This window comes from Carassius carassius, chromosome 4 (genome assembly GCF_963082965.1).
Source record: "Carassius carassius chromosome 4, fCarCar2.1, whole genome shotgun sequence".
In the NCBI taxonomy this organism is placed as follows: Eukaryota; Metazoa; Chordata; class Actinopteri; order Cypriniformes; family Cyprinidae; genus Carassius; species Carassius carassius.
Genome location: NC_081758.1, coordinates 11,111,229 through 11,138,722, shown reverse-complemented (window position 1 = coordinate 11,138,722; position 27,494 = coordinate 11,111,229). Strand labels below are relative to the sequence as shown.

At 36.6% G+C, this 27,494-nt stretch overlaps 1 protein-coding gene across 4 annotated transcripts; it reads left to right on the top strand.

Moving 5' to 3' along the window:
* Positions 1 to 692: 692 nt before the first annotated feature.
* LOC132134167 (serine/threonine-protein kinase SIK2-like) lies at positions 693 to 24,837 on the top strand. 4 transcript variants are annotated; one of them, XM_059546952.1, is made up of 15 exons: positions 694 to 1,142; positions 2,356 to 2,472; positions 3,398 to 3,461; positions 6,763 to 6,924; positions 11,213 to 11,337; positions 11,862 to 11,985; positions 12,150 to 12,376; positions 12,805 to 12,957; positions 13,306 to 13,464; positions 18,337 to 18,553; positions 19,793 to 20,056; positions 22,215 to 22,378; positions 22,542 to 22,661; positions 23,296 to 23,390; positions 23,521 to 24,837. In XM_059546952.1, the coding sequence occupies exons 1-15, from the start codon at positions 1,005 to 1,007 to the stop codon at positions 23,954 to 23,956; spliced, it is 2,565 nt and encodes an 854-aa protein (XP_059402935.1). In that variant the 5' UTR covers positions 694 to 1,004; the 3' UTR covers positions 23,957 to 24,837. The 4 variants fall into 4 exon arrangements, with proteins under 4 accessions (XP_059402941.1, XP_059402935.1, XP_059402947.1 ...); XM_059546958.1 differs by lacking the exon at positions 2,356 to 2,472 and having other exon boundaries at positions 693 to 1,142; XM_059546964.1 differs by lacking the exon at positions 12,805 to 12,957.
* Positions 24,838 to 27,494: the final 2,657 nt, after the last annotated feature.

The window sequence follows — 27,494 nt, the reverse complement described above, 5'->3', positions numbered from 1 at the left end:
GTAATACACAAGTTTCACAATTTGAGTTGAATTACTGAAATAAATGAACTTTTCCACGACATTCTAATTTATTGAGATGCACCTGTAGTTATGTACACGTGTGGCGAAAACAAAACATGACGGCAGTAAGCGTTCTTAACACTAGGGGTCGCTCTCTGACTACATGCTTAGAGCACTAGGATCGCATATATACAGATGTTTAAATAAATGTCTAAAACACTACTAATAATTCGCAAAACTATAAAATAACAATAACAATTGTTATTATGATTATTGTTGTCGTTATATGTCTGTTATTTAGGGTTTCTTTGTCAAACAATAAAAATAATAGGCTACAAATAAAAAAATACAATATATAAATAATATAAATTCCAATGTAATGATTTCTGCTGCATTTCACGCACAGATAGCTTTCTTTTTGCCTGTGATTTTATTTATTTATTTTCACGCATTAAGCAAAATCAGTCCTCTATGAAAAAAAGCATGCAGCACAAATGTATATAAAATCCGTACCACTGTTTATGTCTCGTGCAGGATCTTTTTAGTAATTCTAAACAATAAAATCCATTTCCGTTTTTGAAGGTCAAATGTATGCAACGGAGTTGAAAGTGTTTGTAGAGATTGCAATAGCCGCTGATTGACGTATGCAGTGGATAAGGTTGTCTTGGTGACATGCTGCTGGTCGCAGACACTGAAGCCGCTCTGTGAGATCCGCCCCTTTATAAAATCCCTTCAACACTGACGTCAATGCATCTCGAGCGCCAGAACATCATTCCTCATGCCGAGCATCAGAGCGGAATGTGCTCTCATTTCAGTCATGTAGAGCCCTTATCTGGAAACGAAGAAATGTGCAGGAGCCCTTGACACCCATATGGCCCGTCTTGCATTTTAGCTTTGGCATTACGAACATAATTGTACCCGCCACTTGAATTGCTTTGTTAGAGTAGGTGAAGGTGGGCAAATCATCCACACACCTCTTTATCCAGTAGTTCACTAGAAAAACTATGGTCATGGCCGCCCAAGAGCAAAAGCCATCGCAGCGGGCTCCGGTTCGCGTGGGATTTTATGATATTGAGCGCACCCTGGGAAAAGGCAATTTTGCAGTTGTGAAGCTGGCGAGACATCGCATCACGAAATCTGAGGTGAGTAACAAACACACACTCACAGTCTCACACACTCAGTGGACATGCGCTCTTACAAGCGAAAATATTACATTTTCACTTGTATGATTTAAGAAGAACAGCTATAGAAAATGTGCAAAAAGCCTAAATATTTGACGCTATTTGAGTCTGTGACAAATGGGATTTGCGAGATGAAAAATAGAAACATTTTTTAAAATTGCAGTTTAAAACACGTGTGCTTAGTTCTCATGTAATGCAACATTTGTGTTCACGGTGATTCCATGCATTTTTTAATAAGCATTTAAACAATTTAGCATGAAACAAAAATGTAAATGATTTCTTTAATGATTTCTTTAATGATTTCTTTAATTGGTGTAACCATCAACTAAAAAAATGAAATAAAACAATAAAAAACATATATTCATTGTGCAAGTAAATTTGATGTATACGTATAGATATTATGTATAATATGTAATATATATACATAATGATTTATTATTATTATTAATTATGTTTTCTTTTAGAGTACTCAATTTTGACCCTGGACAAAATGTGCATTACAATTAAAAAAAAAAGGATTATTAATATTTTAAAACAAAATTTCTTCACTGCCAAAGTGCTTATGATAACATTTTTAACAATTTTAAATTAAACATTTAGCTATTTTTGATATATTTTAATTCAGAAATTAAAAAGAAACGTGTTTCAAGTTTTATATGAATTGCTTTTATAATATATTTTTGAATGGCTTAATAGATCCAAACAAAACAGATAGCACTGACCTTTGATATCTAGGACAGAGTGGCGAATCATAAGTAGAAACATTTTTTTTGTGTATGTTCAGATTGTTATTTACCTAGATGAAATACTTAAATTGTGCATTGCGTACAGTGTATATTTTTTAATAACAGTTAAATAACTAGTTAAATCTACCCTTTGTTTCACAGGCATCAGTTTGGATAAGTATCATATTGTTGTTGTGCTTTGAAAAAGGTCAATTTACTCTGTGAAGTTGTAGAGTGACTAAGAGCTGCAGTCAAGATCAGGTCAGATAAAATCAAACAAGTTATGCAGCTTCCCACCAGTTCTCACTTAGAAGCAAAAGTGGAACAGCTGTAGATCCAGTTGCATAATTTTAAAAGGTGCTGTAAAGTAAGACGTGAGACAGCAGTCTGTGAGCAATGATTTATTTTATTTTACATTACATCTAACATTAACATTTGCTGAATTACAGGTGGCCATTAAGATCATAGACAAGACCCAGTTAGATGCAGTGAACCTAGAGAAGGTCTACAGGGAAGTGGAAATCATGAAGTTGCTGGACCATCCTCACATCATTAAGCTTTACCAGGTACTGCATGATCATGCATGTGTGTAGACTATTGCATGTATTTATCATACATTTGTGATCATTCATCAACTGCCCATGCAAGCAATTTGTCACCTGTATGAGCATGTATCCCATGAGACGACTGTTGAATCCAGTAGTTTCGTCTGGGTGTTTTATAGGGTTAGTCTTGTCATGTTATGTAAGATTTTTGGGTCACTCTGGGCCTGGATGCTGAAAGTATCAACAGCTGCCTGCGCTGTTACACAACACAAATACAGCATCAGCAGCAGTCCAATCATGACTTCTACCAGGGGCAGTGCTCATACTGTGATCTGTCTGTCTGGTATCATACATAGAGCTTTCAAAAAATGCTCACTGTTCCTTTGGCAGAGTCAACTGGGAAAGTCAGTAACCTGTAGGAATCTAGCACATGGTCATTAGTCCAACACCAGCTGAGAAACACAAAGGTGCCCTGAAAAACAATACTAGTCAATGTTCTGGACACATTCTTATTTTTCTTTATTATTATTATTTAAAATGAAATAATAATAAAACAACAATCATTTTATTTTAATACTGTACTCCAGTGTACTTCACAGTATGGAGGCACCACCATGGTACATGTCCAAAAGACAAGGTAATGCTATAGTACTTTTGTTAGTACGCTCAAATAGAGAACAACAGTGTCGAGAATAATAACTTGATGACATATTACACCTATGCATCTAAAATAACATCCATAACATATTATTGACGAAGTGTGAACTGTGAATCACCATTTGCTCCTTTTCCTCACACACAAAAAAAGGATGTATAGCATTGTTTCCTCACTTGAAGCCAAGCGTGTACATTTGTGACAGGTCTCTTGTGATTTCAGAAATGATTTGTGATATTAATTGCTTTGCCATAATCATGCAGTGAATAAGAATCACTTCTCTTTCAATAGGTAATGGAGACCAAAAATATGCTCTATCTAGTGACTGAATATGCCAGGAATGGAGAGATTTTTGGTGAGTGCATCTGTTTCCATACATGTGCAAACAAACGTTCATTTCACTCTGATTCATATATTCACCCCGCAATGTTACGTGAATACATGCCTACAGTAGATTGAGATGGTCACACCACATTTCTGCATATTCCATCCATCTATATCCTGATTCACTCACTTAAAGCCTAATGGCTGAGCACAAGCTATTTTTTTGTGCTGTGATGATTAGCGGTGTCACCTGTAATGGAAAAAGGTCCTGGCCATTTAGACGAGAGCTACGTGACCAAAGAAACAATCATCTCACTCATAACAGCCCCATACAGGAATGCTACCGTCATACTTGAAAGACAGTGAATGAGATTTATAGCCCCATTAAGGGGCAAAAGGTTGCCTTTGACAAAGCAAGTGAAAGAATATGATATGACAGCTGCTGCCAAAGATGAGGAATAAGATAATAATTTACAAAGACATCCTTGTGATTTTGTCAGTACGTCTTCGGTTATTGTGTTAATATACTTCTTGTATTTGATGGCATGTGTACTGTGTTCGTCAGCAGTAAAACAGTGACTATGTTTGCAAAGGCCACACACAATGTGGAATACTGTTTCCCAGTGGTTCTCAACTTGCGACAACAAATAAGATCATCTACATTATTATACATCTTAAAGCAGTGCAAAAATGGATGTGTATAATCAATACTGCTCAGAACAGAAGAAAGCATGTAAATGATTCAACCAGTCTGTACATATATAACAGCAGTCCTTCAGGTAGCAGCATAGGGAAGAATAACATAAATGAATCAATCAGTCCATACCCATGAATTCAAAAGTCCATCAACCAGTCTATCTGTATATGGCAGTGACAGAGTTGAGCGGTCTAATAGCTTGTGGAGTTTTTCTAAACTAAAGCAAATAAACTGTGATAATGTGTGAAATGTTGAAGGTGTCTGAATAAATTTTGGTTTGAGATTGCACACTAGTAGTATTGCATTCTGAAAATAGCCAGCGTTGGAATGACCTGTTTTAAATAAAAACAATTAGTTTGATATTCTGACCATCTATTTCGATTTATATTTCACTGTAATTTAAGTTGCTGCTTTTTATGTAGATGTTTAGCACTTAAACATCTACAACACCTACTGCATGGTAGGACTTCTAATCAACATCTTACGTTTTAATTATTAGGCATAAATGTTGCAGTTAAACATACTAGAAGTTGATTTGAATGCTAAATATCTAGTCACTCATTTATGATTTTGGTCAAAGGTCACTAAAACTGCTGTCAAATTCTTAACACAAGATTGGTCCCACCCAGACCGCAAATTATTCATATCATAATTGAATACAATTACAAACATGGAACGCCTGGCATTTAATCTTTTTGTATCTACAGCTGTTGAGGGTTGTACCTGAGAGGAGGCTCATGATCATCAAGTTGCTCTTCATCACAGTTCTCGTCACATACAATTCTACAGAAGTGTAGAGATGAACTGATTCATCCAATGAAGCGGTTCAGTCATTTTTATATGAACTTTTGTCAACCGTTTGTTCGCATCCTTTTCACTAGAATCAGATCTATATTTTTCACATCTCTAAAGTTTTTAATGGTAGATATTCTAACCAATCATATTCTTTCATATTTCGCTCCATTCTGGATGTTGGAGATTTTGATTGCAAGAAGGTTCTTAATTTCACACGTCATCATGAGATTGAATGATACAGATTAGATGTTCAGTTTCCTTATACTACCTGCTGGGTGCAAATGATGAATCGTCATATAGTCAGTCCATAGGGATGTGAAGCCATCTGTCAACTCAAGATCATACCATCCCACACTGCCTTGCATGCACAGTGCATCCTTGATGTTTCCAACGTGTCCCTAACACATGGGCTTTATGACGCACACATGCATACACATGCAACTGGCATCTCCATGCCCCTGTCAGTTGATTAACTCAGAGGACTGCTGTTTCATCAGCACTCGGCCCACATCTGAAGCAGTCATGGCTGACAGTCAGGTGCTGTGTTGAATGTGCGGTCGGCTGTGGATGGCAGGTTGGCCTTTCAATTTTTGGAGAGAATGAATAAATGCTGCTTGCTTCAGGTTTTATTGTTGGATTTGAAATTCATGGAAAGTTGGTAGTTGCATATTTACATCAGTCTGACATGGTTAACAGTATTGAGCAAACAACTGCTATGTATGAAAGAGGACATGATAAAATAATGTTATTAAAGGACTCTTCAGGACTTAAATTTCCCTTTATCTTTTGAGATAAAAGAGATCAGTGTACTATAAAAAAAATATTCTGTAACTTTCTAAAACGGCACTTTCTGAACCACTGATGTTATTGTTAACTAAAACTATTAATAATTGTGCTATTTGAAATAAAGCTGAAATAAAGTAATATACAAATATTATATGAAAAACCTTAGAAAATTAGATATGTTGCTTTGCAAACTAACTGAAAACGTTATCAAGCAGTTTTTTATTATTATTTCTTAAAATGGCTTCACTGCTTATTGATATTTTAGAAACCTTGTCACATTTTCCACAAAAATGTTAGGTAGCACAACTGTTTTCAACATTGATAACAATAAGAAATGTTTCTTGAGCGGCCAATTAAAATGCTTTCTAAAGAATCTCTGACGACTTGAGTACTGCTAAAATCAGCTTTGCATCAGAGGAGAAAATCAATTACAATTTAAAAATATTAAAATAGAAAGCAGTTATTTTAAACTTTGATAATATTTCACAATATTATTGTTTTACTGTAATTTTGATCATATAAATGCAGCCTTGCTGAGTATAAGAGACTTCATTCAAAAACATGAATAAATCTTCCCAACCCTAAACTTATGAACTGTACTGTATGTCTACAAACTTGTTCAGTTTTAACTCCTTCTGAAAATGGCATAAGTGTCTTTTTTTTTTTTTTTAATCATATGAAACGGAACATGAATTGACACTGTTTGGCACAACAAAGTTTACAAACATAACTTATAAAAAGATGTCAAGGGAATAATAATAATCATTTTAATTTAAAATGATATTACTTTTACATTTCAGTTGATTTCTAATCAATTTGATTAACCCCAGCTGTTCAGCTTCAAACTGATTTTGTTTGCTGTTTTATATTGACAAGTTCATCTTAGTAATTGGATGTCAATGAGCAGCCCTGTTAAACAGATGTTTTGCGTGCCCCTTCCCTGCTCATTGTCACAATCTGCATACCATTTTCATGAAAAATTCATGACTGTGACATGTTGCCTGGATGTGCAGATGACGACCCAATAACACCTGATCCCTGTCTGGCAACACAGACTACCTGGCCAGCCGCGGGCGGCTCAGCGAGATGGATGCGAGGAGGAAGTTCTGGCAGATCCTCTCAGCGGTGGAGTACTGCCACGAACGCAATATTGTTCACAGAGACCTGAAGGCTGAGAACTTGTTACTGGATGCTCACATGAATATGAAGATAGCAGGTAAGAGATGTACCTTTTCTTCTTACAGTCTGGGTGAAAACATGGTGCTGTGGCAGACAGACACCACAAGGCTTTAAATGTCTTGCTGCCAAAATTCTCTCTTCTATCCTGATTTAATATTCAGAAACAACTACAAGCAACTCATTTGTTGACTTCTAAAAGGAGTATAAGCTCTGTGGCTGTCAAAACACTGCTCAGTTTGTTTGAACAGTTTGAAAATGTCAACTTTTGGCTCAGCCAATAGCGTGAGTTCGGGGCGGGACTATCTGTAATAAGCTGTTTAGGAGCTGTGGGGCAGTTGGAGTGTTTGGGTAGAAAATCAGTTCAGTGCAACTAGTAGCACAGAAATAGCACTTTTAAACTTTAACCTTGTATTTCAAGGGCAAACATTAGCAATGATTATGCACAAAAGTCCAAATAATTTGCCCTAAGTTTTAGTTATAATTGTTATATAAATTTTAATTAATTATTTATACATTTAATTGCATGCTTTCTCATTTATAAAATATAGTATTTTATAATATATTATATGTAATAAAGTTGCATCAAATTTTAAGCTTTATCTAAGAATAAAAGGTGCCTTCGCCCTTTCCTCACTTGCTCTTGTACATTCCAGAAGTTAAATCGGACCTTTTTTCTCACAGTAGCCAAAGTCTATCAGGGCAATGCATATTTACTCAGTAACATCAGATCAAACTTGATTTAGTTACACAGTTTATTTCTCAAACACAGACGTACACCTACATTAGAATGACCACAACTCGTGCAGTTCATCTAGCACACAGTTCACTTAACTCTTTGTATGCTGCAAACCTATGCTGAACTTGCCTTGGGAAATCTATTATTTTACATAATAGTTTTGTGATTACTATTAGATGTTTGTAGTATCTGAGGAAATGTGATGTATACTAGTGGGAGATATCAACCAGATTATTAAAGGCCACTAGTAAGCCATTTGATTAACTTTATCATCCATTAACCAAGAATGCTTGACCATTTGGTAAAAGTGTCACCTCTAAAATCTTCTGACAGACTTGAAATATCCATATATATTATGGATATTATGATTTTACCAATCTGGAATTTAAGGGAATTCTGTAAAGAAAAATGTTAATTCAGTGTAGTGAACAGTGCCTGTGTAGTATTATATTCACATAAATTATTGGTATTGCATCCGCAATAGGCCACCTTACTATGGATGTCATCAGCGTCCATTAAAAAAAAAAAAACTTCCTGGTTAACAACATTATATGCAATTCATGTGAAACAGATCAACAAAATAACTTACTGAAATACCCGCACCTGATCTGATCTAAATTCCCGGATGTTATCTAGACATCATGTGTGTGCAATGCAAACAGTCAACTTTTGTTTTGCAAGCATGTAATCGTAGTGTTCTGATGTAAAATAATGACTGTTGTTCAAAACACACTGGAAGAATGGAGGACAACAGAATAGGCTTCTAACATGCTGTGCTCCATAAGTACCAGTCACTGCAAAGAATAGAGCCTTGTGCCAGACTGTTTGTCTGTGTTTGTCATACTAAGCTGAAAGAGAGACACTGCAAATGCATTACAGGGTGTTTCCATTGTGTCAGTTTTGGCTGTAAAGCACCAACATGTACGATACCATGATTGTCAGATTTGATCACTAATTTAATTGAAATGTAATTTAAACAAATAGTTTTGTAAATTTCAAAACACTAATTAATTAAGCTTTGAAACCTTTGCAAATCACATGATTTTAGTAAACAAGGCTTCATTATGTCTCATCTGTATCAAAACATTTTAGAAATTTAAAAAGTTTGCCCCTAGTGGGTGATCTGTTAACCGAAATGTATCTCTTGTTGGCCTGATTAGCCAAGCCCTCGATAAAACACACAAAACAAGTCCTACAAGTAAAATAAAAGAACACTTACAGACACTTACTGTTTAATCATATTTACATTTTTGTAGATTGCATTTAATTATTTAGACCTATACTTCTGCAATTGGTTTTTAAAAGGAGTGTTTTATGCACCATTTTGACCAGGTGAAGTCAGCATGTGGTGTTTCAGCACTTCGAAACAGTGAATCATTTCGCGTGACTATTCAAGATGGCCACCATGTTATCTGACTTGCTTAAAGTAATTGAAGTAATTGTGCTTCATAACTACCTTATTTTCAAGGATAAAACCATAGATTAAAAGCTATCATAAGCAGTAGCATTTACAAATAACAGCGTATTTAAACGTTTAAGACAACAACAAAAAACATAGGCCTACCATTAAAAGCAAAGCTTGCAAAGGTTCTGCACCATCCTCTTCAATAATATCCTCTGCTTCTCAATCGGGCTCCAACTGTTAAGAGATATTAACCAACGCCATTGTTTTCAATATAACCAGAGCTCATGCCGCTGAGGTGAGGGTCGGGATTTTTAGATGTGCGCTAGAGGCGGTTTAGCCAATCACAACACAATGGGCTAGCTAACCAATCAGAGCCCATCACCTATCTCTGAGGGAGGGGCTTCATGAAAGCAGGAAATGATAAGCGCGATTCTCAGAGAAGGGACAGAGCGGTGTGGAATAACGCTAAATTATGTGAATTCTTTTTTTTTTTTTTTTTTTTTTTTTTAAGTAAGCATTAACACATGCTAGACTGCACCCATTAACACAATCAAGCCTAGAAAAAAACAGTGAACCACCCCTTTAAAGGATTTGTTGTGGAGTGATGGGAAAACAAAATACTTATAGTGTTCTACTGTTTGTTAAATTTTTTAACGGTATTTTACATGCTTAATGTAATAATAAATGTGATAGTCACTGATGCGTCTTATTTGTGTTTTTCTTCTCTCGACAATGTAGTTTTGGCCAAGTGCAACTTATAGTCGCATATATAGATGACTTATTTTCCGGAAAATATGTTACACAAGTTAATCTGTCTCAAACTAATCAAGGTTTTTGTTGGTTTTACTTTTAGAATTAGATTCCTGTATTACGTGCTCATAGACATAAAACACAATATCCTGTTTTACAGTATGTTCGCCCTCACAGCAGACGGCCTGAGTTCATTGCATGCCCTCCCCCATGCAATCATTAATTTATGTCAATCGGTGGTGACGTACATCAATTAATCTTTAAATTATATGGATTACATTACACAATTCAACCTGTCCATTATCTGCCGGGAGTAAAGATCAGGGGAAATGCGTCACCGCTGGTTGTCATTGAGAAGCCGCAGACCCTCCCAGAGTCTGTGTGTGGTCAGTCAGCGAGTGCCACCTGCTTCAGCGCTGTCACACCATCCAGTCCCGTCATGTCACACTCATTTCCTCCTGTGCTGATTCACTAAAGATTTTTTTTTTGTCTGCGAGCTGACACAGCCAGGAAAATATTTAGCCATCTGGACAGTTTATGTACAATTACTTGTGTCATATATTAGTTTGCACCAGTCAGATTAAATGTAATTAGCTTCGATATCGGATGCATAGCACTATTACTTGATAAACACTAGGGCTTTGAAGAGCCCCCTGACCCTAAGTATTAAATTCTGTTGCATGACTCATACCAATCCAACCAAGGGTTCGTTTACCAAAAGCATCATTAGCCATCTATGATGGCAAGTTCCATTAGCAATATTGTTCGATGACTCTGTGTTTCCTGTAAACACAGTTGCAGTAAACAACAAACTTCTGTGTTGGAACTACATCCCTCAAACTGTGCTTAAAAGCATAGTTTATCATTAGTAAAACTTTTATAGACCTAGATCATGCTCTTTGACACAAATATCATATCATTATATTTTAGCGTGTCAACAGTCAGTACGTTTTTGAACATGTGCATAAATGCGTTAGTATGACTTGAGAGGGAAACCCCAATAAATCAAACATGATATAAAGAACCAAAATGTGAAGTAATCCTCAGATGCCATGTTCAGTACAGCAGCATCTCAGAAAATGTGTTGTTTAGAAATGTGCTTACTAAAAATACCACGTTTTAAAGTGATTGATTTTTTTTTCTTTTAATAAACGTCTTTCTGTTGTTCATGATAATCTCACATTAATTGTTGTCTTTAATCTACTCCAATCAGAAGTTGTTATTTTTCCACCTTCTGTAATGATGCATTGTACTACAGAGGTTAAGCAGTGAGTTATGCCTAATGGAGCCTTTGCATAGGAAAGGGCCACTCAGTTATTCTTAAGGAAGTGTAAAAAAATAAACTTTCTTGCCCACAAAATTGTATTAATGCCAAGGAGGATGAATATACTAATGTGAGAGCTGACATAGACTTTTTATTCAAATCTGCTGCAGATTTTGGCTTTGGAAACTTCTTCCGTCCTGGGGAACCCCTGACCACTTGGTGTGGCAGCCCCCCGTATGCGGCTCCAGAGGTGTTTGAGGGGCAGCAGTATGAGGGTCCGCAACTGGACATCTGGGTAAGAGCTTTGCGGTACAGTGACTGTATTTTTACATATATATATATATATATATATATATATATATATCGATTATCGTCCAGCTTTAATCTGTTAAATGCAACTATAAAGCATGAAAACATTAGGATATTATAAACATTTACATCATGATTTTTTGTGAAGCTGCTTTACAACGTGTATTGTGAGAAGCGCTATACAAACAAATTGAACATGACTTAATATGGTTCTCCAGAGAATAACATGGAATTGTCACAGTACACTTGTCCAAAAAAGCATGTTATGACCTCATGGCATTAAACTAATATGTACATACTGTAGACAGCTGTCAAAATTCTTGCCATTTGTTGATTTATGTCCTCCCATGACAGTCAGAACAGAGAATTGTGTCACCAACTAATGGTAATTCAGTTGATTGAAAACATAATTGTTGTATCATGTATTGTGTGTGGGTGGTCCTTTATGCTAGTTCTAGGAAGAGTTTTATGATTATTTATTGATTTTCTGTGTATGTGTGTGTCACACAGAGTATGGGGGTGGTTTTGTACGTGTTAGTGTGTGGCACTCTTCCATTTGATGGTCCTAGCCTTCCTGTCCTCAGACAGAGGGTCCTGGAGGGCCGTTTCCGCATCCCCTACTTCATGAGTGAGGGTGAGGAAGTTCATCTATCATTTTTAGTTGTCATGAAAAACAGTAAACAGTGCTAGGGATTACATGCTATGTAATTAGATTTTTAGAAATAGTGTAACTCTGTGGTTTCAGAAGGAAATGTCTTTGTCCTTCGAGCTCATTGCATTCCCTGTATTCTCAATCAGACTGTGAGCACCTGATCAGGAAGATGTTGGTTCTAGATCCAGCCAAGCGTTTGTCCCTGAGTCAGATCAAAGAACATCGCTGGATGGTGCAGGAGGTCCCGTCCCAGCGGCCCGTGCTGTATAGACAGGGTCTGTCATGTAAGAGCAAATTAGGTTGGGGTGAACACAGTGAGCAGGTGCTCCGACTCATGCACAGCCTGGGCATCGACCAGCAGAAGACCATTGAGGTCAGTTGAGCAGCTTTTACTTGGCCAGGATTTAGAACGTGAACTGTAATTAAAATGAGAATGTAAGCAAGTACAATTGAAATGAAACTGAACTGGAATGAAATTTTAAGAAATTCTTTATATTTTCATACTTTAAATGATAGTAATAATGAATGTTTACAATATCCACCTATGGAATTTTGTTTTTGTGGAAGCTCACTCATTTGCCAATATTCTTTAATTTATTTACACATTTTTGTAAAAAAAAATCACTCTAGTAATGGTTTGGGCTTCCTAAAATTATTTCTCCTCTTATTGCATATTAGATTATTTAAAAAAACAGCCCTTCAGAATATTTTCAAAACACACTGATAGAAATTTGACATTTGCCAGAGTTTTCTTTCCTTTTCGATCTTGTCCTTCAAAAACTCTCGCTTTTCCTGTCACAGTCTCTTCAGAACAAAAGCTATAACCATTTTGCTGCTATCTACTACCTGCTTGTGGAGCGGTTGAAAGCGCATCGCAGCAGTTTCCCTGTGGAACAGCGTTTGCACGCCAGCCAGCGCCGCCCGAGCACCATCGCTGAGCAGACTGTTGTCAAGGTAACCCCATCTGTGAAGTCTACACAGACATATTGAAATGGCGTTGGTATAAAAATGTAAATATTGGAATCATGAGGAACCAAATCTGTAATCCAGCCATCCTTCTTTCAGTTTAACCGCTTGCGACCGTAAACCACAGAAACAAGCCTTTTCTATTTTTGGTGTATTGTTGAGACCTTTAATAGAATGCTTTTTATGGACTCATCGACATATTCAAACAGTATCAGATGGTAATACCATGATACAAAATCTGTGACTATGATAACTTAAAAACAGTACCGAGGTACAGCCATGATGGCTGCAACTCCATGATATTATTACCATTGTGCTTATTGGTTCTTGTTACAGACTATTGTGGTTCCCTCTCAAGCGGGCGTCCCGTCGCAGGCAGCACGTCACCTGCATTCACCTGTTCTGTTGCAGTCCACCACAGACACATTTACCTTCCCACAAACCCCTGCTTCCCCAGATCAGACGCTCATGGAGGAAGACGTGGCCACTCCCAAGGTCAGTTATGTTTCGGATAAGCAGCAAAACAAAGAGCAAAAAAAGGTTATTAAATAGATTGTAATGGCATCATCCTCTTTTTGGGCTTGAGGCTATATTTCGTAAGCTCTGCCTGCTTGTTTTAAATAGCAGCATTACTCATTGGCACTGCTGTATGACGGCAATAAGAGCTTTTGTCTGCAGCGTGTGAAGTTCCTCTGCCTGCGTGTCAGCCTGATCTCTTCCTCATTACTCACCCGCAGTATCTCAGCAGCACTTCAGCCTCCTAAAATAACACCTGTGTATATATTAAATAATAAATTTAAAAAACGCTCTTTATGATTTCAGTGCTTGGAGTCACCATTGGTGCTTTGCGTCAGTGTAGATATCTCAACTTATTGTTACTCATTCATGAATGAGTCAGACAGAGACAAGGGAATATAGATTACATCTGGGACTGGGTGATATGACATTATGTTCTGCATGACACCGGGAATATGTCAAGCTGCAGAGATTTTGCTGCACTTTTTTCTACAGGGGTGGTTTGCGTGGCCATCAGAGTGCTTTGCACTTAAGAGCAATAGACAAATGGGAAATGTATAAAGATGGATGACAATTACGAGGCTTTTAGTCCATTTCTAGAAGCTGTGAGTTCATCGATGTATATGTGTGTGTGGATATTATATTTTAATAAATTATATAACGCATACAATTAATTTTTTCAGTTTAACGCATTACAAATATTTAATGAAATTAGCGAAGGGGCGGAGTTAGGGTTGGCCACCCCACTCACAACTGCTGCTTCTGTCTTTTTTCTTGACAAGAATTGCATTTATTTAGATTCATTATGCCTTCATTATTGAGACTTTTCAGACATGCTATACAACTGCACACACAAATACAGCGGTGCACGTTGTAATATATTAGAGCACTATATCATATTAAAGCACAAATGAAACTATGAGCATGCGATGTTATAGTTATGTCATCAGTTAAGAGATGAAGTTACCAAAAAAGGCGAGTAAAGCTGCCTTAAAACTGTGCATGCATGCAAGTATTTGTTATATACTGTACTGTATGAGTCACATTTAAGAACATGCAGTGGTTTTCAGAAACTTTCCTGGAGTGGCCCAGCACTGTCTCTGTCAGCTCATTAGTAGAGACTTTAAGAGCTGAAGTGAGTCACAAAAGGTAAAGAGTTGTGAGAAAAAATACAATGCATGTCAGATCTGCGTCATGTTCAGCAGCAGCAGCTCTTAAAACAGGCAAAATAACCTAATAACCAGCTGCTGTGATGTCTGTTTATCAAAGAACAAAAGAAAAAAAGAGCTTTAAGGATTCATCTATATTTCATTTAGAGTTTAGTGTTTGATCGCTTTATTCAATTTCTGTATATTTTCTACTTGCTGTAGGACATATATATTTATTATAATGGGTTTATGTGAAGATTGTTCTAAGTTCACTTGAAGTTGTTATTTTTAAACTCTAATAAATGTTAAAATTGATAGCTCTCAGTTATAGCAACTGTAAAGTTAAATGGGTATATTCAGTGGTTAAATATTTGGGGGGGGGGGGGGTCCTAAATACATTGATTCTCACCTTCAGACATAAAAAAAACATAAATTTTAGGTGGGAAACTAATAATAATAATATAAACTACTAATAAAAAAAAGCACTTGAAAAAAATATATATATATATATTACTGCATTGAAATTACTGTCTGAAATATTATTGTTATTATGGAAACAATATTATTGTTATTATGAAATTATTGTTAAGGAAGGTAGTGGAAATTTGTGAGCAGCAGTATGGCTTCATGCCCAGAAAGAGCACAACAGATGCAATTTTGATGGAGAAGTATAGGGATGGTCAGAGGGAGTTGCACTGTGTGTTTGTAGACTTGGAGAAAGCATGACAGGGTGCCAAGAGAAGAGCTGTGGTACTGTATGAGGAAGTCAGGAGTAGCACAGAAGTATGTCAGAGTGGTGCAGGACATGTATGAGAGGAGCAGGACAGTGGTGAGGTGTGCTGTAGGTCAGACAGAGGAGTTCAAAGTGGAGCTGGGACTGCATCAGGGATCGGCTCTGAGCCCCTTCCTGTTTGCTATAGTGATGGACCAGTTGTCAAAGGTCAGACAGGAGTCTCCTTGGACAATGATGTTTGCAGATGACATTGTGATCTGTAGTGAGAGCAGGGAGCAGGTGGAGGAAAACCTGGAGAGGTGGAGGTTTGCGCTGGAGAGAAGAGGAATGAAAGTCAGTCGTAGTAAGACTGAGTACATGTGTGTGAATGAAAGGGAGGGAAGTGGAACAGTAAGGTTACAGGGTGAAGAGGTGAAGAAGGTACAGGAATTTAAATACTTGGGGTCAACAGTCCAGAGTAATGGAGAGTGTGTGAAAGAGGTAAAGAAGCGAGTGCAGGCAGGTTGGAATGGGTGGAGAAAGGTGTCAGGAGTTCTGTGTGATAGGAAAATATCAGTGAGAAACGAGGGGAAGGTGTACAGGACAGTGGTGAGACTAGCTATGCTGTACGGTTTAGAGACAGTGTCACTGAGGAAGAGACAGGAATCAAAGCTAGAGGTAGCAGAGCTGAAAATGTTGAGTTTCTCTTTGGGAGTGACAAGATTGGACAGGATTAGGAATGAGTACATCAGAGGGACAGCTCATGTTGGACGTTTGGGGGACAAAGTTAGGGAGGCCAGATTAAGATGGTTTGGACATGTTCAGAGGAGGGAGAGTGAGTATATTGGTAGGAGAATGTTGGACATGGAGCTGTCAGGCAGGAGGCAAAGAGGAAGACCAAAGAGGAGGTATATAGATGGAATTAATGAGGATATGAAGCTAGTGGGTGCAAGTGTTGAGGATGCAGAAGACAGGGATAGGTGGAGAGAGATGATTCGCTGTGGTGACCCCTGAAGGGAAAAGCCGAAAGAAGAAGAAGAATTATTGTTATTATGATTATTTTAATATATAAACTATTTAATTAAACACAAGGAAATTGTCTCTTAAATAGTTAATATTTTAAGAATGTACTGCAATGCTCAAAATATGATTATTATGATACATTATTAAAATATAAACTATATAATTTTATATATATAATTATAAATATATTTTTCTACACATTTCCAGCAAAACAAACTATTATGCAATATACTCATACCATGGTATGAAACATTGCTCATGCTGCACACCCTTGTTGAACATGGGGAAACACACAGCCTGCATTTCAGCTGCACACTCTGTTATTTGCAGCCTGTTGTTACAGTAACGCCAGCATGTCAGGTTTTGGCTCTTCTGTTACACATCAGCATTGCCCTTTTTTTGTAAATGCCCCTGATGGGCCAGTGATGGGCCACCCATGTGATCAGTGCTGGGTGTTCAGTGTAACTACAACATTTGTCACCTTGGCTGTTGCAAGGCAATCTCCATAGCTACTTTTCTTTAATTGACATGCAGCGTTGGCTCATCCTATGGGGATTCTGCCGTATACACACCAATTTGCCCTCAACAGGTCTTTAATGTTCAGTTGGTGCTTGCAATACCAAGGTCAAGAGCTTGATTCCCAGGGAATAAACACCCTTTTAAAAGTAGTCCTTAAATGGGCTGCAAGCTGTTGTCAAACCGTCTGCCAAATGAATAAATGTAAATGCTTGTTTATAAAGAAAGGGACGCTTGATAAGTCATTCATTGAGCATCAGCACCTGTGGAGATGAACAGATGGCAATCTAGGGATCTCTTTAAACTCGTTGAGGTCATGCTCTCATAAACTTATTTCAGTTGGCTTATTGTAATAAGCTGTGGGTCGCATGTGGGCATTTAACAGAGCAAAATTACATAATTTCTCATAAAAGAAAAAACAGATGACACATACATGGTCTTCACTATTAAAAATAAAGGATCCAAAAGGGTGTTTTTGCAGTGATGTCATAGACATCATCATAACATTTTGGGTTCACAAAACAACGCTTTAGTGAACATATCTTAAAAGAAGCATGTTGTTTCTAAGTGTAACGAACATTTTAATCATTTAAAGAATCTTTCGTACAATGAAAATGTTCAAGTTTGGTGTTTAAAGGTTCTTCACAATAAAAATCTTATTGTAACCTAATTGTAAGGGAGTGTAACAAAAAAGAGAAACAATTTTATGAGCAACAAAAGTACAATGGAATAGCTGTCCATATAATATATATTTGTTTTAAAAATATATTGTATATGTTGATATTTAAGTAAAATAAGAACATTTAATAATTATTTTGAAGGATACTGACCATTGATAGAAATACTGTACACTTTTTATTTAATTATTATTATCGAAGTAATAGTTATGAGACTCAATGAGACTACATGAAAATTAGATTAATAATAATGTTCCAAACTAGATTTCTGTTATTATTTCCAAAGAACACGAAAGTAGACTTTTGAATCTTTATGCAAGTCATGGAATGAAAGTTTTTGCTCTGAAGTTATCATGGAGTGAAAGTCACCATGGTTTTCAAACTCAAAAAAGAACCAAAAGTATCAGCAAAGTTGTCTGTATTACTAGTACACTGTGTTCAGAAAGCAGATGATAGCTTGAAGCTTGAAGAAAAGAATGACATTTAAAGTTGAGATGTAATGGAAGTAGCAACAGATCATTCTGTAAAAAATGGAAGCTATTCATGGGCATTTCATGTTGACTTTAAATTATTCACTTATAATCTTCACTTTACATCAGTTTCAAAGCATTCTTGTCTGCCTCTTTGGGAATATCTAGTAATTACATCCAGTTTCAGCTTTGATTTCACTTGTCAGATCTGTAAACAGCAAAGTGAAAATGTTCTGAAGACTGCTGAGTTGTTTCAGCCCAAAATAGTTTTGCTAATGTTGTGTTTGTGTGTATTTATATCTCAGGTGGATGGCTGCTTACTGGACCCACTCCCTCCAGCCGTTGTTCGCAAAGTCAGTGGCTCACTACCTGGCAACGTTATGGAGACATCCATTGATGAGGGCATTGAGGCAGAGGAAGAGCACACTGTGCCCCTCGCTGCCTTTCATGCAGCTCGCTTCAGTCAGCGCCGCCATACGCTGTCTGAGGTCACCAACCAACCTACTGTGCTGCCCACCACAGGTTAGTATTGCATTTCATAATGTGTGTTGTGAGGTCAGCTATTATAGTTTTTAAGATGCATATATTAATATAGAGTGTGTCTTAAAGATATATATTACTGTTTATAAGTTTGGGGTCTGATTTTTTATTTATTTCTTTGAAAGTCTCTTATGCTCACTGAGACTACATGTATTTGATCAGTATACAGAACCAAGATTTTTTGAGTTTTCAGTAGCCATTACTTCAGTGTCAGAAATCATTCAAATATGCTGATTTGATGCTAATTTTTGATTATTGTCAGTGTTTAAAACAGTTGTGCTGTTTAATTTTTTTTTGTATTTTTTTTTTTTTCAGAATAACAGCATTTACACTTTTGATCAGTTTTAATGAATCCTTATTAAATTTTAATATTTAGTTTCTTTACATAAATATTACTGACCCCAAACTTTTGAACAGTACTGTGTTTTGCAGTGCATTAATTGTAATGTCATTGACAGTGCATTGTTTCGGTTACACTCAAAACAAATAAACATTCAACTCTATTAAATTTGCACAAATTATTAAAGCTATATATATATATATATATATATATATATATATATATATATATATATATACAGTATATACATATATACTAACAAATGCAATAAAAATGAGGATTCAAACACAGGATCGTCTATAGTTATATCGGCCTTGTATTTACTTGAGAAATATTTCGCATGATCTTCTGGAGAAAAACATGGCATCGTAGCTAAACTGCTTCCCGCTGACATTAACAGACAGTGAGGTTTTTTTAGTAGACAATTTGTGTGTCATGTCACTTACGTCAATGCAAGTTCATTTATAAAGCACATTTCCTTCACAATGGGAATTCAGAGTGCTTAACATAATAAAGAGAAAGAAAAGAAGACAAAATGGAAAAGAAAAACCGATAAAAATAAAAAGACTAAGAAATGCAAGCTTAATTTATCCATTGATCAAGTGTAGTCAGTACAGTAAAGTGCATATTCAGAGAACTCACAGGTAAACAGATGTGTTTATGTTTATGTCTGGACTAGAATGCGGTCAGCAAGGCTTGAATTATTGTTTTACATTTCAATGCAAACCATGCATTATGTTGCAGTCCTTAAAGTTCTCGGTTACTAAGATTTATGTACTCACCCAACTCAGTTTTAATTTCCATTTGACTTTTGCTGTTAATTTTTGGATACTGAATAAATACTGCTACATCTATGTACTTATAAAAGATCCTCTCTGCAGGCCTGAACCCATCTCTCGGGAGCATGGACTCAGAGTACAGCATGGGTTCGACTCAAAGTGACTTCAGCTTTCCTGAAGAGAATCCAGCTCTAAAGGAAGCATTAAGCAGTACACCTGCCAGCTCTGCAGCTCCAGTCTTCCTCAGCATGAAGCCCCCTGAGCCCACCCTTCAGCCACTCAACACAGAGGGGCAGGACGCTCATAAACACTCACTAGTCAGTTTCAGAGAGGGGCGAAGGGCTTCAGACACTTCTCTCACTCAAGGTCAGGATGATTTGTGTTGTCTTGTGCACATCATTTATCATCACCTTTCTCTCAACCTTTGTGTCAAGTCACTACATTTCTGCATGTGAATTGACTTTGAACAATAGGGCAACTCACCCTCAAGGTGTTTCAGATCAGCTAGTTTCTTTCTTCTGTTGGATAGAAAAGAAGATATTCTAACACTAGAACCACCACACGGTAAATTTTACCCATGGCTGCTTTTATCCGAGTATCTCAGTCATTGAATTTTACAAAGATTGTGTTGAAAATTGTATTTACAATCCCCCATAGTTACATTTTTCTTAGATAAAACACTTTAACTGCCAAGGGTTGTTGTATACCTAAAACCACTAGCGGGTAAAATTTACCGCCAAAAAATGATTATGTTGGTGTATTATGCCACTGTCTTCACAGAGTAATTATATTATTTAAGTCATCAACTGGGTTGTTGTCCTGTTGTTTTATGTTCAGTAGACAATATATGAGCAATAATAATTCACTGCACTGCATAGGATGTATGATGCAAGAACAAATTCAAGCGTGCAGTTCAACGTAACTTATTATTAATTTGTTCAGTAATATAATTTGAATAAGAGAACAACACCAGTAAACTTGGGGTAATCATAAAAATTTTATTATTCATTACATCTGAGATTTGTTTTTGTTTTGTTTTTTCAGAAAACGTGTAGGCTGGTTTATTCGCTGTTAGGAAAAGTAAATAGTGTAGCCGGCTTAAAATAGCCTTGAACATAAAACAACAAGACAAAAAAAATAGTTGATGACTAAAATTTACCATTTCGTGGCTCTAGACATTACTTTGTGAGTAAGGTGGGACTTGAGGGTGGGTAAATGATTCATTTTTGGGTGATCTATCCCTTGAGATGTATGAATAATTTTCATGTGTTATTGTTAAACTGGTAGCCCTCACTTAAATACACGACATACAAGTTTCAATTGGAATGATGTTAAAGTGTATTTGAGTTTACCATAAATGCCTGTCAGTACATTTAGCAGCATGCTTTAACCATATAGAGGCAATAGATGTAATTATAGATGTTATTTTACTGTTACCACACCTCAAGGCATTGTTCAGATGCTGTACTTCAAAACATTGAATTTCTAGTTTCTAGAATTTCTAATTTCTAGTCATCTCATCCCATGCCTCTGTTGCTAATTCCTAAACATCATTTTAGACTTAGTAAAGGAGGCTTGAGCCATTGATCGCAGTCTAATGCAGTTAATAATGAAGTTATTAGAGAAAGAAATAGAGATTAAGCATGTGTAAATTACCTCTCTGAGTCTGTGCGTCTCAACAGTATTCGGCAGCAGTGTCTCTATACTAAAAGCAAAACTGTAAGTTTATCTGTTTCAAGAACAGCACTGTTATACCTCGCTAGTAAGAAATGTCATGCAGCTTTAAAATTGCTCAACTATTTTACTGATAAATTCAGAGCAGCTCTGACAACATGTTTCTGTGCAAATTATGTGTCTTTACTACTATGTGTGTCTGCGTTTATATGGGAGAGAACGGGAGTAAGAGAGTATTTGCTTTCTGTACATAATAAAACAGAATTTGTCCTTGTGGGTTTTGGTTCTTTTGCTGTTATAAGTAAAAAAAAGTTTGTATAAAGTTATAAGTAACTTTGAAATAACTGAAATAGTTTCTCGAAGTGATATGGACATGTGATGTGGTCAAGACCTGCCTGAAACTTATTTAGCCAGTGCATTTTAATAATTGCACACCTTATAATGTTTGTCAACCAACCAGATTCAAGCATTCAACAGGCCTGTAGTATAATGTGCAACAAATGACACAAAATCTGTTACCGTATCCGTTCTCCCATGTATGTGAATGGAGCACAAAACCTAGCGTGTCCACCACTTTAGTCACTTGCAGGCATGTGTTTACATGTCATAATCAGTGTTTTGGAAGATTTATTGGAAGCAGATTTAAAAAAAAAAAACATTCTGAATGATATCTGACCTTCTTTGAATAATGACTACTTTTTAAAAGCTGAAAATAATCACAGTGATTCACTCCTGTACCAATTATAGCAGTAGTCAAGACTGTGAGTCAGACCACCTTTGCAGCAGTCACAGGAATATCTCCACACTTTCATCTGACTCTGAAGTCTGTTGTATTTATTGAACCCAACAGGTTTAGTGGCATTCAGACAGCACCTCCAGAACCTTGCCAGGACCAAGGGCTTCCTGGAGCTGAACAAAGCCCAGATAGTGTTAGGAGATGGTGGAGGGGGAGGCGGCAAACACACCATCAGTCCCCAAGAGCTCCTAGAGCCGCACCACCCATTCAGCCATCAGGTCAGATAACCAATTGTGCTGTTCTCAGGTTTTTTACATTTTTTTATGCATTGGTAAATGAAAATAAAATGGGTAGGAGAATACTGAAAAGAGTGGATTTGTCTAAAAAAAAAATATTGTTTGACTTAATTTATGCTGATATGAACCAAATTCCAAATTTTAGGGAGAAGGACGCCAGTTTCTAAGTGGAAAAGATACGTCGACGTTCACTGGTAAAACGCACCCTTATCTGCTGTCCAGGAGACAGAGTTTGGAGACACAGTACCTCGCTCAGCGACTACAGGTGGGTCAATTACAAATAAGATTTAGCACCAAAAAAAAAAAACTTTTACAAATCTAATTTAAATCACACATGACAAGCTTTTAGAAATATACTCTTTGTGTGGTTTCTTATGGTTTTGATCAACTTTTATACACTTTTCAAGAAAAGTTTAAACTTAAAGTATTAGTTCACCCAAAAATGTAAATTAGGCTGCGTTTTACTCACCCCGAGGCATCCTAGGGTTATATGACTTTCTTCTTTCAGACGAATCCAGTCGAAGTTATATTAAAAATTGTCTTTGATCTTTCAAGAATCCTTGTTTTGTACTTCTAATTAGTGACCGTTGTTTTGTGTGCGTCACTACATGCGCAAAGCTGATCTCATATATTATTCCCGAGCTTGAAAGATCAATATTTATATAACTGAAAATACAAAGTCATGTACACCTAGGATGCCTTGGGGGTGAGTAAAATGCAGCCTAATTTAAATTTTTAGGTGAACTAACCCTTTAAAAAGCACATATTAATCTCATAGCAGATCTAGACAAGTGGAGCTGGGGAGGTGGAAGGTTTCAGGGGAACTCCGATAACACTTTGCAAGACCATCATATTTATTTAAATGGATTATGGCTTGTTTTTTTTTTGTTTTTTTTCAGAGGGCCAGTCAGTTGGCAGGTGGTCTTGGAAGTGGACAGATGTTTTGTAAAGAGGCTGCACCACGCACATTAGAGCAACAACTCCAGGAGCACAGGTCAGGAACAACTGCCTTCATAATGCATAGATATCCTGAAGTTGTCCTGAAGAATTTCATGTTCATTTGTAATTCTATTTCATGTTCATTTGTAATTCTATTTCATGTTCATTTGTAATTCTATGCGCAGACTGCAACAGAAAAGGCTCTATCTCCAGAAGCAGTCTCAGGTACAAGCTTACTTCCACCAGATGCAGCTGGCAGAGGATGCTTACCCCCTTCCCCAGGACACCAGAGACCCACAGAACAGCACCAGTCCTTTGTCCAGCCCTCCCTTCACACGGACCCAAAACCTAACCCCTTTCCTGGAGCCCTGCACTTTGTCCCTGACGTACAGCCCCAAGTCAGCCCGCTTCCCAGACTGGCCTCTGCTACCAGACAATCACATAAACTACACCCCATCCCTCCCTACAGAGCCCCTCTACGCATGGAGTCCTACCCAGCCGCATCTCCCACCGGGCAAAGCGGAAAGCCTTTCAGCCCAACCCGCACCTGAAGCCCCCTTCCTAGACTGCGAGATGATGGAGACCGTAGAGGCCCCACAAGGCTATGTACTCGTAAACTAAACGTGAAATAAAGCACTCTGAGGCTGGCTCTCAGGCATAAGATCTGGTGAAAAAAATGCCCTCAGGGACAAACAAGACGCCATGGTTTGTGTCACATCTTATAAACCTACAGACTTTTACTTGATCCTGTGGTAGACCATTACAACTTCATTTTCAGAGATGTTTTTGAGATAAGCTTGTGTCCTGAAATGTCTTTTGTTCTCTTTTTCTCGGTAAGCACAGATGAAGTGTAGTGCAGCTACCATAGAGTTTAAAAATCAGTATTAAAGCAATATTACTTTTCCTATAAAATACTTTAGAGTTCTATGAGTTTCAGTGTTTTTATAAGTAGTTTGTTTCATCCTTTAATGATCAGTAGCCTACTTAAGGATTCAGTTAATATTGTGTGATTTTAAATAATAGATAGTTAACAGAAATGTCTAAATATTTATCTACAGTGCTGCCAATAGGATGTAATTTTGCAAGCCAACCCGGAAGTTATGGTCTCCATGTCAGAATTACCGTATTAACAAGATTCTGACTAAAGAGCACTCATGTCGTCTTAGAACTCATAATTAGAATTTGTGAATTTTGGGAGAGTTCTGAATTGTACCACCTGACCTCTGCAACATCGCACAAAAACACTTAAAATGGCAGAGACTTCAGCAGTAAAATGTAGTTACGCAGTAATATTTAGTTAAACATAATATTTCTGTTTAGTAATGAATAATTAACAATATTCGTATAATTGACTATCGTTAATGTCTTGATAGTGCAAGGATAATCAAAAAAAAAGACATACAGTACAGTTTAATGTGACTAGCACAGCTTAATGCATCTAATGTCCCACTAAATAAACAAAGTTGATTAATAAGGCATTTGATGTATTGTGGTTTTGTCTATTGATTTACTCAAATTACACAGATTCATTTCGGGTTAATAGTTGCCATAAAAACGTATAATTCAGGACGTGAACAGTTCCAGGAGCACAGGTTGTCATCTAAGTAATTACGACATGACGTGAATGCAGAATTGCCATCACCCTGGTTCTCTCGACAAAAGCCAATAAGATTTTTCCATTAGATTTTGGATTATTACATCAAATAAGCTCTGTGACCAGCAAAAGATTTTGACTTTTGCAAGTTTTGTTAAATAATGAACATAACATTTGTGAATTTTGAAGCCTAAATACGATCACCAGAAGCAAAAGGCTGAAAGCAGGCTATAAACATCAACATTTAACTCTCTCTGTCTTTATTTGACATCTAAAATAAAGTTGGAAAATTTGAGTTCCAATAGTTTGTAAAAGTATAAGCAAAACAAGACTAAAAGATCATTTTTCATGTTCGATGTGATGTTTAATGTCCCGACAGCCTATGTAGTCCCATTTTGCCACTTGTTAGCAACAACCTTTTTAAAGACATGTAAAAGCTTATAAAATCACGAGTGGAGTATTAGTGATCTGTTTTATGTTATAATGTATGCATTGACTTTGTGAGGATGAATCTGGGTTTTGGGACTCCTGCAGCACTATTGTAAAGTGTTACGACATTGCAACGGCTGTTTGACTATTGGTAAAACATTAACGGGCACGACCTAGATGATGTCAGCAGTCAGAGTAAAGTTGTTTCAGGCGGAGCAATGATAAAAGATTACAGAAATCATCTGTGGAATAATATGCACTGATGGTTGCGCACAGTAAAACCAAACAACGTGTTCGAGTTACCAGAGTTCATTCAGAGTTCATGTTGACTTCAAGATCACACTACCGACTTCAGACTTCTCAGAGTGGACTGGAGAAGTAGAAAAGAACAAGGTTCCAGTACATGGTTTTTCTGTAAACATTACATGGTTTAAACCAATCAGAATCAACTAAATAAAGCATACAATGATCTCACACAGTGTGCACTACTACTCAAACCGAAGTTCAGCAGAATTAACTTAAGTGTTGTGCCTTTAAATTCTTGTTGTTCCTTTTTGAAGAATGTCTGTTTTTAGATTGAGTTCTTCAAGTAAAACTTCCTGTTTGGAAATGCAGTATGAAGCACCCTCTTTTGACAGATACCTTGAACCAAAGTCTCCATTTAGGTTCTATTGTGAAGTCCACTATGTGGATTGTTCTGGAACCATCCAGCTACATGAGATAGTTGTCATGGTTCTACAGTATATGCCATTTAAAAATATAGCAATACCTAGAGTAATAGTTCTGATTATCAAACCGGTTGTCAATGGTGAGTGTTGTCATTTTATGCCTTTGGAGGAAAAATATATTATTGTGACTATTTAGAATTTGTAGTCAGATCTTTATTGACTATTGTTGATATTAATACCGACATTGAAAAGTGAACTGTTTTGTTATAGTTGTTTTTCAGTGCTAAAATGTTTCCCAGTATGTAAACACAGTATGAATTTTGTTATATTCAGTTGAAAATTCCTTGCACAAATGGAAATAAACATGCTCCTTGAGTGAAAACATTTGATTGGCATTTTTGTTCATAAATGTCTCGCATCACATTACTTCAGTTCTAAATGTAGCTACACACAAAAAGATAATGGCCTTTCATTGCTTAATAGAATTTTGAGACATAAAAAAGGGATAATGCACCCAACAATTAAAATTCTGTCATCATTTACTCACCCTCATTTTGTTACATGATCATGACAGCTTTGTATATTATACAAAGCTCTTTAAAAAATGCACAGTGAACTGAAACTTTAGTATGATGTTATCTATACATTTTTGGTCCATTTGAGAATTTAGTCTGTATAGATGAACAGAGATGGGTTTCTACGTACAGAATCCTTATGATATCATCAATTTCACAAGATTAAAGTAGTAACTATATATATATATATATATATATATATATATATATATATATATATATATATATATATATATATATATATATATATATATATTTATATACAAACTAAAACTCGCAGTTTTATTTATCAGATAAATAAAAAAGATTTATCTGAAGTGAACCCGGAACAGCCACAGTGCGTGAAATGTAACTGTATACATAGCTGCTGAATGAACAGCAGTGTTGCGTAAAGCTGGTTAATTTCCCTTGATGATTAATCTGGGTAGAATGGCGCTGACAATCAAAAGGCGAGTCGTGATGTTCCAGCTGTAAACTGTTCGTGAGCAGGCACGACAGCAGCAGCTCCTCCATTCAGACTCCAGAGAAAACAGCCTTGTCGGAACAAACGCTCGAAGCCATGACGGCTCTCTCAGGCTGTTAGACCTTGCATGGCAGCTGTGTAGCGGTTTTAAAAAATGTATAATCTTTAGTGATGAGATCTTGATTTGAATGCAGTTTTCCAAATGAATATGAAAATCTAATTATTTTATCAGTTGCGACTGGCAGGCTTTAGTTTATTTACTAAACTCTCCTTAATATTAAAAACACTATAGATATACTTTCACATTGCTATTGAAATAATGAAAAATCTGAAATCCACCCAGTTGTAAAACTATACTTAGTGTACATGTAATATATGGTTAACATAACATTTGCATACACTACCTGTCAGATGTTTGGGGTCCGTAAGA